Source organism: Peromyscus leucopus, chromosome 8b (genome assembly GCF_004664715.2).
Source record: "Peromyscus leucopus breed LL Stock chromosome 8b, UCI_PerLeu_2.1, whole genome shotgun sequence".
Taxonomy (NCBI): domain Eukaryota; kingdom Metazoa; phylum Chordata; class Mammalia; order Rodentia; family Cricetidae; genus Peromyscus; species Peromyscus leucopus.
Window position 1 is genome coordinate 18947601 of NC_051086.1, and position 19863 is coordinate 18967463.

Here is a 19863-nt window from a genome sequence, read left to right on the forward strand (position 1 = left end):
GATAGAGATGAATTGGAGAATCCAATAATGTCTTAATTTCTTAGAAACTGTTTCCTGGCAAGCTTCTGCCTTCAAATTGTGATGCTACTGTTTTTTTCAAAGTGTCTTGCAATGTGTGTGAGTGGGTTTTTAGCACCTGCTATTTGATAGCTTGCTGTGGTTGTTCAGATGAGCTATATATTTCTTTTGGCCAAGCTTGGGTTAGGAACACGGGCATGAAACAATTGAGGTGTAATGACCAAGCTTCATGACTTTACCAGCTTCAACTATGCTATATCTCTCAGGGCAGTAGAATTGGATGGACTTTGGTGACACTGGGGACCCCCAAAGAACAGTTATGTATAGTTTTACAGGACTGCTAGTGAGCTGTGGGTTTTAGAAATATAACTCCGAGGCCAGAGAGGATGTCATTTCAGTACATTCTTTTTGAGCATAGGAAAAAAGGCCACAATTTACTGGTAAGGTAGTATATTAGTGATAAATCCAAGCTTTTAGGGAAAATTCTTGTTGTAAGATGAATTGCTAAATGGTTTTATTAATAAAAAAAAAAACAAAAACCCGGAGCCAGATATTGGGGTGAAAGCCAAGAGACCAGAGGACTCGGGCAAGCCACAGCCAATGTGACCTCACCAATTCCTCGGCCTCCAAAGAGACCTACTTCCTGTATACCCACACCTATATGCCTTGCTGTCCTGCCATCTCATTTCCTCTCTCTGCCCAGCTACATCACTTCCTCTTTCTGTCCAGCTCTGTCACTTCCTGTCTGTCTGTACAGAACTACAGACCTTTATGGTTAACTAGTGTTGGAATTAAAGGTGTGTGCCATCATGCCTGGCTCTGTTCCCAGTGTGGCTTTGAACTTACAGAGCTCTGGATGGATCTCTGCCTCCTGAATGCTAGGATTAAAGGCATGTGCTACCATTGCCTGACTTCTATGCTTAATATAGTGGCTGGCTTTTTCCTCTGATCCTCAGATAAGCTTTATTAGGGTGCACAATATATTGATGGACATAATGTATCACCACATCTTGTGATTAATTTAAGCCCTTAATTTAGTCTAGGGTTTCTCAACTTGGGCACAATGAATTTTTTAGACTGGATAATTCGTGTGTGTGTGTGTGTGTGTGTGTGTGTGTGTGTGTGTGTGTGTGTGAAGATCTTCTGTGCATTGTAGGATGCTCAGTTGTATCACAGATCTCTTTACATATGAAATAGCAGGAGAATAGCCAATTTTCCTTAACATGACAACTGAAGTGTCTCCATGGTGGGGAGAAAAGAGATAAAATGGCCCCTGATAGAAAGCCACTAGTTCTGTTCTATACTTGGTAACTTTTGACGAAGTTTGTGGTGACAATGTTAGTGCTGTAGAAACTGCATCCTTTTGATTAGGCATAATTGCCTTCTGACCCAAGGGTCCTTATAGATCTTCAAATACACATGATTGATGTATAGCCTGACAGTGCTTTTGTCTTTTGCCACCCAAATAGATTCTAAAACAGAGCTTTCTCAAAAGGAATGGCTACCTTGGCCACCATAGAGTCAAGCCCTGAGTTAAAAGAAGCTGTGTCTTTGTCAACCATGACAAACTTCTTTATGGATCTCAGGTTCAACTTACTGTGTTCCCATCACCATGCTTTGAGCAGTGAGAACTGTGGGGTGAATGTCTCTGAAACCTGGTACCTAGGTTCAGTTGAGCTGTTCAGATGCTTGATTGAACCCTAAGCCCATAAACCAAACACTGAACTCATGGTCCCCTTCATTTATTTTTTCTCTCCTTGTCAAACTGGCTTCTCCTCCCTTCTTCTCTGCAGTTGTTTATTTTTAAAAAACTTCATTAAGTTCTAAGTAGATGACTATGCTAGTGTCTGTGTTCAATGAATTCCATATTCATATGTATAGATGCTATGTCCATGTGTCTGCCTTTACATATATCCATAAACATTCATGATGATGAGGATGATGATGGTGGTGGTGGTGGTGATGATGATGAAGAAGCTGACATTTACTGAGTGTTTATTTCATGAGAGGCATTATATGAAATGTTTTACATGAATTATGGTGATTGTCATAATATCTCTATAAGAACATGCAAATATGATGTTCTTATTCCCATTTTACCAATGAGGAAGTGAGCTTAGAGCAGTAAAGGAGATCACTCAAAATTACACTCCTACCAAGTGAAGGTTCAAGTCCAACACTGTGACTTGTATATTATCTGATGCTTTGGGACAACAAAAGAACTCCTCCAGAGTCTGCTGACAGATACTTGGTGAGGCAACAGGGAAATCTGTTAACATCCAAGATCCACAGTGACACCCTAGGAGTAAATACTTGAATCACAGGATAGCCTAGAAAGGCTCCCCAAAGAGACTTCATGCATGAGGTTGAACCCACCCAAGTTTGTCAAATGGGGGGACCTCCCTGGAAGGAAAGAGCAGTGTTTTAGAAGTGATCGATACCCCTGAGTAGTTTCTACTTGTGGGAAAAATTGGAAATGCAGCAGTGAGTATAACTCTCTCCACCAATGGCAGTTTGGACTCTCTTAAGAAATTGCACTGAGGTTCCCAAATCTTAGGACCTGGGGTGGTGGTGGTGGTGGTGGTGTGGTGGTGGTGGTGGTGGTGGAGGAGGAGGAGGAGGAGGAGGAGTGTGTGCGCTCACTTCTGACATTGACTGGAAGTTCCTCACAAACAAGGGACATTCCCATCTTTTGTTTTCATAGCACAGAAATTGAGACTCTGGTTTCATGTACTTTTTTTTTTTTTTTATGTCCCCATTGTCCATAAGAAAGACTGAGAAAGCATCTTTTTGGCATGGACAAATCCTGATTCACTCTTTGCATATCAGTAATATTGAAAGGCTAAGTTCCAGAAAGTACTGATGGACTCACCCCTTCGTGGACTCTGAGGGGAGTCTGAGTCTCATCAGCTGTCTGTGCTGTGGCTTCTTCTTTGTCTCTTTGGTATGTTTCCCGTGTCAGCCCCGTCTTCACACAGCCAAGCCAGTGTATGCCTCCTCAGAGGAGCAATCAGGGGCCCATGTAGGTGACTGAGGAGGACATAAGAAAGGTTGTTGATCTCCTGACGTGTAAAGACATTCTGTCAAGCAGACTCAGCCTCACAGCGCTGGGCTTCTGGTGTGTAAACAGAGACTTCTTAATTACACAGGTCATGTCAATTAGTGTGACCTGAGTGGTCTCAAAAAATTAATCACTTTCTGAAAAGCTTAGGCAGTATGGCATAAGCCTTGACAAAACCTAGTACAATCCTCTTTTTTTTTTCTTTTTTTGAATAATGGATGTTTTCTTTTTGAAATCCCTAGGCTGTGGTTAAGGTAGCATATTTGCTTAAATACAACCGTGGATACAGGCTTCATTTAGTGGCGGTGGGTATGGGGGAAGGGGGAAGGAGAGGGGGGTAAATTGGGGCTAGCAGCAGCCCGTGACACAGGGAGCAATTCAGTGTGACTAAATGAGCCCATTTCTCTCCCTTGACAGTAAAAAGATGCTAATGTTAAGGGACCACGTTAAAGCCATGTCACAGTCTGGTTTTTAACTGACAAGAGCCAGACAATTCAAGGTTAAGATTTAAATCCTTAGCCACCTCTTTCCTTGTTGGGACTGGCAGAGGAGAGCAGTGGAGGAGGAGCAAGAATTGGGCAAAAGTTGTCATCCTAGTGGAAACCATAAGACCTGGAGACTGAAGTAACATATAAATTTCCAAATTCATCTTCTTCCCTCAGCAAAGTTTTTTGATAGGCTATAACTCTGCATCTGTATCTAAATGCTAGATCTATGACAAGAGTATATATGAATATAGATGTAAGATATATTCTCTCATTCATGCGTGCAAGCGCTCAGGAGTATTTATTAGAGTGCTAGGTGGCGAGTCTATAATGACGGATGCAGAAGACAGAGTCTTTGCTGTAATGAAAGTGATATTTCAGTTGGGGGTTATTTTAGGGCAAGAGTAGCTGCTGTAACACATAGACCAAATAATACCTGATAGCTCACATATAGAGCAAAGAATATCTAACGGCCCATATATAAGAGGTACATGCTGGTTATTCCTGCCTTGAAGAATAGATTTTTTTTCCTTGAAATAATCTGGGAACCTGGCAGCTCTTGATTTTATGCCTTCCCAATTACGAAGAGTCTTACTGTATTCATGGAGCAGAAGAAAGGTGAAGGGTATATCAAGATAAGTTCATCACACCTTCAAATTCTTAGCTTAGAAATAATCCTTGTTAAATCTGCTCACTTCCTATTGGCTAGTAGCCAGTCACATGGCCACGACAGCCACAGAGAGGTGTGCCAATGACCAGTGACACAGCCCAGGAAGGAGAGAAAGTGAATGTATAAGGAATGAGTTTCCACTAGCTGTCACAATGAAGATGTGTAAAGATTAAAAGTCATAAGTAATTGGAAATGGTGGTTATTGCCATAAAGAAAATGAACCAGGAAAATGAATTATGAGAGAGAGAGGAGGGGGAGAGAAAGAGAAAGAGAGAGTGAGAACAAAAAACAGTGGAGTTGAAGATGGCATCCTACCTTGAAGTATCTGATCGGAGATGGTGGTGTTTAAGCTCAGAGCTTAATCTCAGAAATCAAGTCCTTTACATCCATGGATTCTCCTTCTGCAGATTCAACTACCTGCAGATGGAAAATATTTGAACAACCCTGCACCTGTGCTGAATATGTATAAAATATTTTTGGTCATTGTTCTCCAAGTACTTATGACATATTATTTATAATATTCAATATTCTAAATAGAGATTGTCTAAAATATAAGGAATATATATGTATATATATGCTAATATAAAATAATATTATTTTAAAGATTTCAACATTCTTGTATGCATATATAGGGGGTGTTAGAGCCAACTCTTTTTTTCATTTTTTTTATTAAGAACTTTTCTATTCACTTTACATACCAACCACAGATCCCCCTTCTTCTCTCTTCCCAACCCTCAGTCTTCCCCCCCCCAACTTGCCCCCCATCCCCACATTTTCCAAATCAAGGTCTCCCATGGGGAGTCAGCAGACCCTGGCACACTCAGCACACTGAGGCAGGTCCAAGGCTGCACCAAGGCTGTGCAAGGTGTCACACCCTAGGCACTGGGCTCCAAAAAGCCTACCCATGTACCAGGGACAGATCCCGATCCCCCTGCCTGGGGGCCCACCCCAAACAGTTCAAGCTAAACAACTGTTTCCTATAACCAGAGGGCCTAGTCTAGTCCTGTGGGGGCTCCATAGCTATTGGTCCACAGTTCATGGGTTTCTACTAGTGTAGCTGGTCATCTCTGCAAGTTTTCCCACCATGATCTCAAAGTCCCCTGCCCACAGAATTCCTCCTCTCTCTCATTGGTTGGATTCCCAGAGTAGAGCCAACTCTTTAGCAAGATACCAAGTTACATCAGTCTTGGAAAAACTAACAAGGGCCCTGAACAGAGAAAACTGCAAGAACAAACTCATTTTATCATGTCTAAACATTCTTCCTTCACTTAGTCATTTGGATTGAGGATAAAAGAAATCATTAGGTTATTTATCCCAAATGTCTAACAACAGTGTTTTTCTTCTCTAAATGGATAACATAGGTTAGGACATGAAAGGGGAAGTTTTTAAAGGGAATCATAAAAAAAAAATTGGAGAATTTTGTTATTTACATTAAAAAACCATGGTCTCTTCAAATCAATATATTATATGCTGCAATTATAGCATTCTTAAAATACATGCCCAGACTCAGTGGTGAAACAGCACGCTTTAAAGGCACTTAGGGAAGGAAGCATTCTCTCCTCTTTTTTCCTCCCCACCTCCACTCTCTCTCCCTCAGATGTACTTATACTGCTTTGACAAACAGCACATCTTACAATTAAATTCTTTCCCAACAGAATGCTGGGAGCCTGAGCTGCCTTCACCCTCTTATGCAGAATAATTTCAAGATGCGCCCTGCTGATTAATTATACTGAAAGCACCTCTAATGATAGCTTCAGAAAACACGATTAATTCATGAAATGTGGTCAGATGTGGGGACTCTTCAGCCTGGTCTATGAAACCATCACAGCTCACTGGGCCAATATCTACCTTGACATATGCCTCATTCTGAGCCTCGGCAGACAGTATGCATCCCCGAGAAGGGGGGATCCTTGGGGTGCCATTTGATGAGAGGTGGATGAGCACTTAGCAGAAGTAGCTCCACATTAAGTAGAGCTGCCTCCAAAAAAACTGTCAAGTGCAAACAAAGGTGGTTGTGAAGTGTTTGGGCTGACCAGTGGCTGCCTGTTGTTGTTCTGGGAATGCTCACAGTTATGGGCAGTTACAAACTATCCTACTTTCTGACTTGTGATTTAGCAGGCTCTTGCTCCACTTCAGCTACTTCTCCACTGCTCTTGCTCTCGGTCATTTTGCGCTGTCTCAGCTCGTTGACCTTCCTCCTCTTCCTGCATTTGCCTTTTCTGAGTACACGAGAGTCATTCCAGTCTCAGGATCTTGGCGCTCACAGTTTGAACTCCCTGGGAAATTCTGCTGTTGCCTCACTGGATAGCTAGATACTCACTGCTCAGACATCAGACAAAAATGTCACTTCCTCAGCATGACCTTTGCTAGTCACAATCAAAAACAGTTCCTATTTGATATGACTTCCTTCTTATTTTTTCCTCAAATATATTACATTCCAAAATTTGTTTTTATTGCTCACCTAATTGATCCTTTAACCTCTTTCCTCATGTTAGGGATGAAACTTCAAGAAGAACCCAACTAATAGGAACTAAGAATCTGTTCAGAAATTACTCTGCATTTTGTTCATCTCTAATTCTCTAGTATATACAATAATGCCTGACCTACAGCATGCATGAGGTAGACTCATAGCTCATTTCTGTGATTGGCATGTCTGTGGTTACAAACTAGTAAGTGATGGGCTTGGAAATCCATTAGGGACTATCTGAACTTGTATTCCAAACTGTTGACCAGAGTTACCTTTGCTTGTACCTCATTTCTACATGGACATGTAATCTTCAAGTCTCCAGAGAGCAGAGGATCCATCTTTGTTTACCTCACTTAGTAAGCACAGTACCACTGAAACACCAGAGACACCCTCAGAAATCATCAGAGGCATCCACACCCGCTGTGGAAGGGACCAGGTTGAGCACATTGACAGCTCAGGAAAGACAGTAGCTGATCTGGTTTCTGAAGGTCTCCATCTCTTTCTGTATAGCATAGGAAGTATCTGCTCCTGTCCTCCTCTTCGGAGAGGAGATAACTTTGCCCTGAGCCTCCAGTGTGGATTTAATTCAGTTAGCCACTCCCTGCCTCCAGCAGTTCCACTCTGTTACATCCTGGAGGTTCACGCGTCCTCCATAATTTTTAATGACTTATTTGGGATCTTTCAACCAGATAGAAACTAGCAATCAGGTACATTTCGGGAAATATCTCATTCCTTATCAGTCAAGGATATTTTAAAGGACAAAGTTAATGAAGACCTAACTGCTGCAGACCATTTTTATGTAAATAATACTTAAGCTGTCATCAGGCACCTCAAAACCCTCCATTTATACTGGAAGAAACCAGCAGAAACGACAGGGTAGACTCAAGTCAGGACTGTACACTGTTGTGAGTCAGGACTCATTGCAAAGGCAGAGGCTTTATTTCTGGCTCACCTATGCTCTTATTGGTCCTGTGGCTCTGAGGACACTTAAAAATATCCCAGACCATAGTTTTCCAAGCTGTAAAACGAAGTGTTGCCCCAATTTGCAGTATCGTAACTAGTGAGGATTTGTTACTATTTTTTTTTAATAAGAACCTCTATGATAACATTACTTTTCAATCTAATTGGTATTTTTGGAGGAAGAATCATACTTACTTTTCAATCTAATTGGTATTTTTGGAGGAAGAATCATACTCTCTATTTAAAAATGATTCAAATGTAAAACTGCCGCTTCAGAGATGCTCACAGGCATGACAGCCAGTATTTCTATACAGTGTTGATATGGCCTCAGAAAAGCAAAGTTACTGAATAGTTGCAAGTAGCCTTATTTTGATTATTGTTTTATTTATGATTACGTGTGGGGGTGGGTATGTGTGCATAGGTGCAGGTGCCTGTGGAGGCTGGAGGCCGCAGATTCCCTTGGAGCGGCAGTTGTAAGCAGTTGTGGATGCTGGGAAGCAAACTTGGGTCCTCTGAAAGATCAGCACGTGATCTTAACAGAGATCTGAACTCTATCTTCTGCACCAGGGCTGCCTTATTTTGGATGCATTTGGCCTTTGCTGTCTGCAATGTTGTTCCCCTTGACTATGCTTGAGAACTCTTAGCTCGAAGCAACTAGTTTGTTGAGTCTCTTGTGATTCTACTGTTCAACAAACTTGCTCAGAAGTAGTTTGTCAGAGAGGGTATAGAGCCGTGGTTCTCAGCCTTCCAGAAATGCTGCGACATTTTAATACAGTTCCTCATGTTGTGGTGACCCCCAACTGTAAAATTATTTCATTGCTACTTCATAGCTGTAATGCTGCTACTGTTACAAATTGTAGTGAAAATATCTAATATGCAGGATATTTGATGTGTGACCCCAAAAGGGTCATGACCCCCAGGTTGAGAACCATTGGTAGAGAGTATAGGCTGTATGGGAAGAGGTTGGATCAGTGCTTTGAAGAATATAGAGACTATTTTGTACAGCAATTGGAGGTTTACAGAAAAAGGACTCCATGGAAGTTCTTTTTTTTTTTTTTTTTTGGTTTTTCGAGACAGGGTTTCTCTGTGTAGCTTTGCGCCTTTCCTGGAACTCACTTGGTAGCCCAGGCTGGCCTCGAACTCACAGAGATTCGCCTGGCTCTGCCTCCCAAGTGCTGGGATTAAAGGCGTGCGCCACCACCGCCCGGCGTGGAAGTTCTTATATGTAACTAGAATGCCTTTTCCTCAGTTTTCCTATAGTGTGATATATTTGTTGTAGAGTGTCAATGCCAATTCATCACCATTAACTAAAGCCCATGGTTATAGCACACTTCTCTTTGTGCTGTATGTCCCAGAGATTAGAACAAACACAGTAAAGTTGCTATCCAGCAGTACACTATTATATAAAATAGTTTCACTGCCCTAAACTTGTGTCCTCTACTGATCCATCCTTCCCCTCCCCCAGTCCTGGCAAACACTGATTTTTTTAACTGTCTCCATAGCTCTGCTTTGTGCAGAATGTCATTTAGCTGGAATCATACAGTGTATAGCCTCTTCAGATTGGCTTTTCTCCCCCATTTAGTAATATGCATTTAAGATTCCTCCATGCCTTTTTGTGGTTTGACAGCTCATTTCTTTTTATCACTAAATGATATGCCATTGTATGGATTACTAGTTTGTTTATCCATTCACCCTTTGAAGGACATCTTGGTTGCTGATGTCTTATATTTAGTTGAAAATTTTTGATGTAATTGCAGAGGCACACACAATTGGTATAAGTAGCATTGAGAGATTCTCATATATCCTTTGACCAGTCTCCTTCAATTTTTTGCAACATTGTAGAACAATATTCCAACCAGGACAAGGACCTTGACAGCATCTGCCCATCTTTCTCCAGTTTCTCTGAATGAGCTTATTCTCATTTGTGTGGGGGATATTTTTCAGTTCTATAAAATTTAATTGCAAGTATTTAGGTTTATCTATCTACCACCATAGCCAATGCATTGGGCATCTCCATCACCAAATAATGGCTCCTCTTGTTTTTCACATTCTTTCTGGGTGTCCATATTACCTTTTTTGGAGGATAGTGGTAACACTGGTTTAGGACCCACCTCAATGGTCCCATTTAATGGAATCAAAGCTCTAGCTGGAACTTCCATCATTCCAAAGCACTGGGTATTAGGGATTCAATACATATATTTGGTAATGATAGTGACATTTTTAACTGCTCTTAGAAAAGGCTCCCCGACCCCACCCCCCTACCCCCCACCCCCCACTCTGCATAATTCTTTGGAGATTAAACCAGCTGTGTCAGTGATTTTATACTTTTTCTTCCTGTATAGTATTCCATGAAATGTCGCTAGTTATGTTTTCATTCATGTGCTTCAAATCACAGTTTTTTTTTCCCCAATACCCTGTTATTGAACTGGTTAGTGGTTAGAGCATTTGCCTGGCAAGCCTGAGGTTGGGAGTTTGGACCTCCAGAAACCCGTGTCAATGTAGGGTAGGCATGGTGGCCCCCCCTGTCATGCTAGCCACAGAAAGTAGAGACAAGGCAGATCCCCAGAGTAAGCTGGTTGGGAAAATAAACTCTGTGTGTGAGATCTGAGTTTGATTAAGAGACCTTGCCTCTCGGTTAGTGGAAGAATGAACGATGACTCCCAATATCAACCCTGAGCTCCCAGATACACCCAAATACTCACTACAACAAAAGCGAGTCTGCACACACATGCACACCACACACACTTGTGAAACACAACAAAAGAAAAGAAATACCTGGCTATTAGGGTCCATGGATTAATGTAAAAAATCAATGAGTTGAAACCATAGAGAAAGCTGCCATGAACCAAACTGTGCTCAGCATTTTCTTTTATGGAAGCTTTGAAAACCAAGGTTTGTAATTTTTCAAAAATAATTCACCAGAGTGACTAACTTATTAAGAAGAAAATACTAATTTGCCAAAGATTATTAATTTAAACACTGACAGTGCTTTGATACCACGTTTGCTCTGGTTTTAGAAATGCACGGAGATGGGGATTTTCAGTCCTTGTATTGGTCATAATCCCTTCTTCTATGCAAGCTGCTACTTCTGTTACTGTGATCTGCCATTGAATTTAGCAGCTTGCGTCTTTTTTTTTTTTGAAAATTTGCTCATGAGACAGAGGTTATGCCTCATGAATCTTAGATGATATAGTTAGGACACACAAGGTCCCCTGTGTGACAGGGAGCGAAGGACAGCCTGAGAAATGATGGAGAGGGAGAGCTAACCAATCACAGAACTTTCTAGAAGTCCTTCCTGGGAAGAGACATTGGGAAAATTAGACTAGTAAGATGTCTGATTTTCAAACTGCTTTCTAAGCAGTGAGGTTTCATTTAGTGTCCAGCTTAGAATATAGCAGGCCAAGATGGAGATGTCTTCTAGGAAGTGAAATTATTCACTCTAGGAAGAAGGACAATTCTCTAGCGTTCCCCATTGTGAGGGCAGGCCTGTCAACGGAGATCTGGAGGGCAGAGGGCTTACTCCCTCTGTCCTCTTATTCAAATGCGGTTCTTCTGGGTCCTTTTCATGAGAATCGGGAGTCATGGTGTCAGGTCTGTCAGTCCAACAGCTTGTTTTGAATGCTTCGTTTGGTGTTAACTGCAAAGGAAGAACGCCCCTTCTCCCGCTACTGCTGGTATTCACCAAGTGCTCGCCGAGGACCAGGCTCGCCACTTGGATGACTTCAGCTGCACAGAATTCGCCGTAACAATCAGAGACTGTTATAAATGTCATCAGAGTGTCAGGGATTCTGGGATGTAGTAAAGGGTAAACTCACCTCCGCTGATGGCCAACGTTACTTTAGTAAAGGAAGATAGCTATTTCGTGTGCCATCCTTCCAAATTCTAAATAGAGGGGGATGGTGATAACAATCACCTTCGGGATGTCAAGATCCAGGAAGGAATGCACTGAATCAGTTTCTGAGCTGCTGATAACAAAGTAAGAAACTAAAATAGTGTAAATTCTCAAAAAAGCTACTGTAAATTCTCAAAAAAGCTACAGGTAGCTGCAGACATCCCCCCTCTTTCTCCTTCTTATTACAGCTTCGTACTACATGCTCTTGGAGGGCGGGGCTCAGAAGAACCCACAGGACCCTATAACATAGACCCAGCATGCCTGAAGATGCTGTTCTGAAAAGCAATGCCCCTGTACATATTTTATTTAAAAAGTCCACTGATTAAAAATATACAATTGTCCAGCCCTAAACCTGTATTTATTTCTGTAGATTGAACTCAACCTGGAGTTTGTCTTCATGAATAATTTGTTGCAAAGGATTTCAGAGCTATTTCAGGGAAGTGCCATCCAGTAGAACACTCTGAAGAACTTAAAATTCTGTATTTGCCCTGCCTCGTCCAGTGGCTACCGGCACTTGAAATGCGGCTACTTTGACTCAGGAATGGAATGTCATATTTTACCTAGTGTAAATTCCAACAGTCAAACTTTTGGGCAGTGAAATTCTAGGAACTGGAGGGACCGGTTCCAACAGACACAGTGAAATTGTGGACACCAATATTCTCATGTTGATGCCCTCTTTTTCTCTGGGCAGTGGGATGAAGGGAGAAATAAAAAGGAAAGGGAGGTTGATTCCCAAAGGAAAAGAATGTTCTATTGTTATTTTGTCCTAAATTCAAGATGTGTTCTATTGACAGAATCTGGACATGAGGAAGCCTTGTCAAGCCTGTCTGTCCCCTTCACCCGCCCCTACTTGCCAGCAGCCTACTGATTCTATGTTGAACCATGGAGGCTTGTTTTCCATCTGCCATGGGTCTCTTTTCAAAGTTAGCTTAGAATTCCGTCCCATCCCTGTCCCCTTTTCATCTCACAGACTACTTTTAATTGCTAGTGACTCTGTGAGTTAATTTCAGATAGTACTTGGTTTAAATTCATCCCAATTGTTCCCAAATTGGACTGGGAGAAATTATTTGGGGCTTGGAACATTGTGCCATGAGTTTTTGAGGGACATGTCTACCAGTTAGTTTCTAGAATATGGAACACAGGGATCCTTCATTCCCCTTTGTCTGGTTCTGGCTGTGCTGACCGTCGAGTGGTCCTGTCGCACAGGCGGCTCTGTGGTCTTTCCTTACAAAGAAAAAAGGAAATGCATACAGTATAGTTTTCTTTCTTAACAGGGTTTGGGGGACTTTTTTTTGCCTTTTTTTATTTAATGTCGGCAATTTAGGTGGCGATGTTTTACAAGGAAACCAGATGTTTTAAGTCGTCCTGTTTGTAGCGCTGGTGTCTTCCAGGTGTTTGTTAGGATGCCATTGCTCTCTTCTCTGAAGACAGACGTCTGGGGTAACCACTTTCCATTTCCTGCCACTGGAAACAGATACTGGTTGGGATTTCCTTTTATAGCTTGTTGAGCTAACGACTCCGGTGACCACTCAGTTGTGGTCTTGTAGTAAATCAACATTTCTTTGAAAGAGCCAGCTGTTATATAATTTTCGGTGTCACAAAGCCATCCCCAAAAAGTGCCTCTCAGTGGTCTTAATGATACTGTCATTGTATGGCATAGTTTCTGAAAATAAAGGAGTCGACCGTTTTCTTTCCTTTCCCCCCCACTTTCTTCTTTTAAATTAACCCACGATTGATGAGGGACAAACACAGGTTTCAGACCCTGTCACACCTGGTCAGCTAATGATGAATATACAGAGAGCATGCAGCCAGCTGCTGCATCAATCTCTGGTGTCCCTCTGCCGATAACTTGTTCTAGATGGAATTTTGACAGACTGAAGAGAACACACTGGATCTTGGGTAGCTTCTGAATTGTCAAGTGTGCATTTTAATACGATACTAAAATCAACCCTATGAGCCCCTTGTTCATAGTCTGTAGTTTATGGCCACCTCTCAGGAAAAGGAAGTTGCACTTATTTTGCCAGAAAGTTTTTAGATGAAAATGAGGGACAGTAGGATGTTGTACTTTGACATCGAGGTTTGATAACTGACAAGTCTGGACCAAGGTACATGCTTTCCCTTATTTTCATCAGGCAATGAAACCACAGCATTGCCCCAAAGAGTCTAGAAGCCCATGTCCCCTTAGCTAACTCAGAGAAAAGGCTGTCTCCAAAGCTAAGGGCACAGTACATACCAAGTTTTGTAAAGCCATCCACCTCTTCAGAAGCTAATGCCTCTAAAACTAGAGAACAATTAAATCGAGAGTCTTTCCAAGCAACTGGGGAATTGAGCAAAATAAATCAGAACTCTTCCGATTTTGCTCAGGAGGCTGGCCTCATTATAAGAGCAGATCTATTAGCCTTCTTGCCATTGTCTTTCATTTCTCAAGTGAGGTGATTCTAATTAAATTAATCTGCATGTCAATCTATTGGTGATCAATCAAAGAGCCCGAGGTTCCCCTATGCTGCTGGGTGCTTGTGGCTGACAGGGGCTGATAATGGAGGAAGAAATAAGCCAGCGGGCAAAGTTAATTAGTCAACATAATAGGTGGATTAAACAGGGGCTGTCTGATGGCCATTTCTCGTGTCAAAGCATGAGTTGGGAGCCAAAGCTGCGATTACAGGCAATTATTATATTTGGTTGTAAGAGGTCACATGAATAAACATATCTCTGTGGATTCAGTTTTAATCCCCCTCCCCTTTTTAATATAAGGAGATATGTAGGTCAATTCTGTTCATTGTTTTAGTCAAAGTTCTAGAGGTGCATGTTTTTCTCGGACCCTTGTGGCAAGCCTGACTGAGTCACCCTGAGATGTGGCCTGGGCATCTAAGTTGGCATTTCATCAGTTCTATGTTTTACTTTTTTCTCTTTGAAACAGATCTAAGACCCTTAATTAGCAAGGATTTTTTTTGGGGGGGGGTTGGCATGATGATAAGGGGTCTGAGGGAGGTATGAATATGATTCACCAAACTAACATGGGACAAAAGAGTAAAATGTATAAGAAACTTCAATAAGACCCCTGGGAGAGGAAGACACAAGTAGATCCCAGCTTCTACTCAACCCCTCTCATTTTCCTGCCCTATCTTTGTAACCCTGACACAGCAGGGAGGAGATATTTTAAAGATTTAAAAGACTTCTATTTGCATGATCTACTGTGATATCTACTTCAGTGTCTAAACTGAAGGGTAATTTAGGTGAAACACAGCCACCCTTGTGTAAAAAAAAAAATATAAAACTGTGCTAATAAAGACCGCCTTGTAAAAATTATGGTTAACAGGGTACCTTTTGCTGCATAACTATAAACTGTGCAATTTTACTTAAAACGGCATCAAAAGCGTTCCATGCCGAAGACCCACTCATCAATAGCGCCTCTTGTTAGACATGTACAACATAAGCACCAGTTATTATGTGAAATAGCTGTGCAATTTTCTTCAGCTCCCAGCTGTTATTTATTTAACTTGAGTTTATTTCCCACCATGCTTTTATATGAAAATGTTCATTCATTTTCCTCTCCTGTCTCCAGGTCGTGGTGTCTACCACAGTCAACGTGGATGGCCATGTCCTGGCAGTCTCCGATAACATGTTTGTCCACAATAATTCCAAGCATGGGCGGAGGGCTAGGAGGCTTGACCCCTCGGAAGGTACGCCCTCTTATCTGGAACATGGTAGGCGAATCATTTTCATTGGTTGGCATTGCTACTTTTAACTGTGACTTTGCGTGATTTCTTCCTTCCATTCCACCACATTTCCTGTTGTTATAAATTATAGACTTTCTGGTTGAACACCACTAATGTGCTTTGTACTTTGACCCTGCAAAGTAAGAAGCTAAGGACTTCAAGGCAGGGGTATATCTTTTAAGCATACTATTTTTGGTTGCTCGCCTGACTGTCTATCTTGGAATGCTGGTATCTTTTACTCTCAGCTTGGGAAGAGAGAGAGAGACCTGGACCAAGGAGCTCCCATTTGAGTACAAAATGAGAAAAGGCCAATCCATAGGTGAATAGGGAGAAACATCCAAACCTGACAGTGCATCTGTGTGACTACCAGTTGACTTCATTTGGAGATCTGGTTTAGAGTCCAGGGTAGTTACTCATCTTGCTGCAGTAATCAGGCAAAATGTCCCTCCCACGCCTTCCATTCTCTGGGCCAACAACTCCCTCTTCTTCATCATGTGACACAGCCTGCTGTCCCTGCAGGGGAGACTGGCCAGGGAGAAATCACTACCACTGAAGATTGGGGGAAATCAGTGGTTGTCTGTGAGACAACTGCAGGAAACAGGCAGAAATGTTTCAGGGGAAGGGCGTGTTACTCAGAGGGAATCTGAATTAGCTTGGGTGTGCACGTAAATAATTCGCTTGAGTGTCTAGGCAATGAATTCCTCTTTCTGTCTACCCAAGAGTCTACAGCATACCAGCTACCAATTGCGCTTTCTCTGATCTCCTCACATAAAACCCAACCTGCTCCTCTCTCTCTTGCACTCCCCCTTTGCCAGGTCAGCAGGATTCTTCTGAGAACATGGCCATACAAATTATCATCTGATAGCCCGACTTTTACTGTGGCCCACAAGCTATCCATGACATAATTCATAAGGCAGAAAACGCCCTTCTCTGCCAGCATCCCAATTTAATAAACACACCCCTGTCATCATTTTTGCTTGTTTTTTTTCCACCTGTGCTTGAGAAATCCACAAACAGTACATTTTATTAATTGGCCCGGTGTCATACTCTTAGAAGGCATTTTCCCCCACACCCAGTTTGATAGTCTTTCAAAAGTAAACCATCATCATTCAAAAGCTGAGGCTTTATGTTTCATTAGTCCCGAGATGGATAGATATTACTTTTTTTCAGGAGGCCATTTGAAACACCTGCTCATGATTACATCCCTAGCTCCATTTCTGTACTTAAAATTATTTGGATCCTCACTTTACAGTAATGGTGCCTCCTTAATACCCTTGAAGTCACTAGAGGCATCATATGACTAAAGGTGCTTAGGTGGGAGGGAGAAAGAACACTTGACGGATCCTCAGCACGCACAGTTTGGAGATCCTGGGTCAGGGACCAAAGTTGTTGCTCTGACTGGTTGGTTGAAATGGGAGCTGGCTGATCTGGAGATGGACTTAACAGAGATCTGCAGTTCACGGTTCAGAGAAAGCTCTAAGCACAGCTCTCCTACCTAGTTCCCATGGCTAGCTCTGATTTTTGCCCTTAGGAAGTGAGGAGAAGGCTGGCAGGATGGCTCAGTCAATAAAGCATTTACTCTAGAGAACCTGCTTCCTGACCCTCAGAATCCACATTAAAAAGTCAAGTCTAGTCTGGTAACATGCTTATGATTCCATCTCTGGGAAAGCAGAGATAGGCAGATCTCAGGGACCCACTGAACAGGCAGCCTAGCCCTACTTGGTGAGTTTCAGGCCAACAAAGATAACTTGTCTCAAAAAAAACCCAAGGTGGTGGCACCTGAGAAACTATACCCAAGGTTGTCCTCTGGCCTGCAAACACACACACACACACACACACACACACACACACACACACACACACACACACACCAGCCCAGGTAGGAACATGTATACACAAATAAATAGGAGTGAAAATAAAGTTTCAAAGGAAATGGAACAAGCTCTTGCACCATACTATTTAAACTTGCAACAAACATCCCAAAGTAAGCAAAGAAAAAGCCACCAGCTAGTGAAGGATGCCTCCAAAGGGTAGAGGTCAGTAACACTGTTTTGCAAGGTAATGCAGAGAACAAAGTCTTGAAGTAGGCACCAGCAATCCTAAATTCTGTTCTTCACCTCACTCTGACCTCTGTCTGACCCTGGACAAGTCACTTTAGCCTTTAGGATCCTTGGTTTTCTTCTTGGTAAAATGAAGGTGGTTATTTGTTAGGAATAAAACAATAGGTCTCTGCGTTGGGAGGGTGAAGGAGACATAGATTAGGGAAGTGGGCTGGGTGAAGGCAGTGAAGGCTGCCCCGTGCATGCCCTGTTGCCCAGACACTAACCAGTGTCTCTAAGAGGGAGGCGTGGGGCCAGATGTTCCAATAATAATAAAGGATAATAAAACTATCCTACTTTTGAATTCTTAATAACTAATGTTATCATTTAATAATTAATAATTAGTATTTAAACACAGAAGGGAAGAGAGAGAGAGAGAGAAGAAAAGACACAGAGGAAGAGTGTTGCCCATGCTAACCGTTGAGGTCTCTTGATCGGAACACATGCAGGCATCCTCTTAGCTCAAATGCTCCCTCGGTTAGGATACATATTCCTGTAACAGCTGGGACATCATAGCATTCTCCAGACAGAAGGAAGACTCTTTCTTCTGCTTTGTTTACCAGTCTACAAAGAACCTTGTTCAAAATGGTAACATTTCACTGCATATCAAGGGTTTGCTATTGCTGGAGAGGTCACTATGCCCCCATGTCCTTCACACTCATCCAACCCTTACTTTACTTCTTCCCAGGAGAATGTAAGGGGAGACATGTTCAGAACTTGAGTAATGACAGTGCAGCAATGTAGAAATCTGATTTTCTACAAAGTAGCCATAGATAACCAGCCACTCATTTAGACACTTCAAATGCATGCACAAATATCTCCTCGGCCAATTGAACTCTTGTTGGTGATGTGTGGAAGTGGACCTGTAATTCATGTTGGTTTGGGGGATAATACTTCTATCTTCCCATTGAAAAAATTCTGTTTAAAATGCCTTCTTAAGACTCTCGCCTCTGTCAACCCAAGCTTCTGCTTCAGCATTACTACCCTTCCTTCTCACAGCTTGTCTTTACCTCTTCTTCACCTCTTGAGACCTGTAGAGTCTTCGTCATTCTGGGCCTTTTCCCACCTCATTTACAGGTAGCCCGGATTGTGTTGAGCAACACAGCACATCTCTATTTATATCCTGTTTGTCAGACACTGGGAGGAAAGTCCCTTCTGTGGCTCATCTTTCTACATTTCTAGAAAAGAAATCATGGTTTACATTCATGCACAGTCTTCCCTGCATGGCCCATACACTTGGAGCTCCTAGAAAAGAAATCATGGTTTACATCCATAAACAGTCTTCCCTGCATGGCCCAAGCACTCGGAGCTCCGTAGGCTCAGATTAATGTCTCTGGATTTCAAATCTGAGGGATGACAAAGGCAGATTTATTTCCTAGAATCTTGCATGATCCAAAGAGGTTGGAGCTTGGAACACTGTAGCTCATGGTAATCGCCCCCTCCCTCCCATTTTTCTCTCCATTCATAAATACTAAGATTTTCTGTGACTGGATATTTATGGGTACATTTATTGATGCTTCTTCTTTAAGCAATGGCTTTATGGAAGATGTACAGTTGTGGAGGGAGGCAGCATCACATCTAACTGCTCTCAGGATTCTAATTCCTATAAAAGCATGGGTTTGGGACCAAGGGACCTGAATCGTGCCCACCCGTGGTAATGTGAAACATTGGTATATATGTGTGTGCCTCATCTTCCAGTCAAGCCACTCAGACAAATTTGTGGGGACTGTGTGTAAGAGTGCTCGAAAGGACTTCAGGAATTTTGTTATTGTCACTGTGGTTCATCCGGGGTTTCAGGTTCTATTTACTCGAATTTAAGGCCAATTGTGGCATCAGTTTCTCTATTTCTTTCCCCCGTGGCAAAATGCTGTGTCCTCACAATGCTAGAGTGCAGAGACCCTGTCAGCTTGCATGCGCTAACACTTTATTATCTAATGATCTAATATGCAACAAGGCAGAGTGCCGGTGCTCATCATCCTGACACAGAATGCCGGGAGAAGTGACTAAATTACTTTATGTACCATTAGCGCTAGCAGCTATGGCGAACTCACCGGCAGCGTTTATGCAAATGTCTGTGAATACACTCTAGTGGCTTTGTCAGGGAGCTGTCTGACAAGCAGCTTAAATGCTCATCTTTAGGATATATATATATATATATATATATATATATATATATGTATATATATATATATATTTATATATATAAAATTTGGACATGCATATGTTTTTCCTCCCTTTTTTGTTCCTATCCTTTTGGAGGCTCTTGGAGGTCTTACATCCCATGTGACAACTGAGAAAGACAGAGCAGATTAGAGAACTCCTATCTGTAGGGTCTTTTCTAGGAGTGAGGGCAAGGCTCTGTTCTGGTGGTATTTTTTACATATAGGACTTGGGGGAAAAGATGACAATGTTGACGACAGCCACCAGCCCAGCTCTTAGGAGTTTGTGCAGCCACTCTAAGTGTTTTTGAGAAGAAAAAAAAAAAAAACAATGAA

General features: G+C 42.1%; 1 protein-coding gene across 8 annotated transcripts in view; it reads left to right on the forward strand.

The window, feature by feature from the left end:
* The window catches only part of Ebf1 (EBF transcription factor 1), a 398732-nt gene that overhangs the window by 259968 nt on the left and 118901 nt on the right, over window positions 1-19863 (forward strand). For 6 of the 8 annotated variants that reach the window (XM_028864251.2, XM_028864252.2, XM_028864258.2 and 3 more), the window contains one exon: window positions 15116-15257. In XM_028864251.2, the coding sequence (XP_028720084.1) occupies window positions 15116-15257 (142 nt within the window). The remainder of the gene's footprint in view (window positions 1-15115; window positions 15258-19863) is intronic. The other 2 variants (XM_028864253.2, XM_028864254.2) reach the window with 1 other exon arrangement.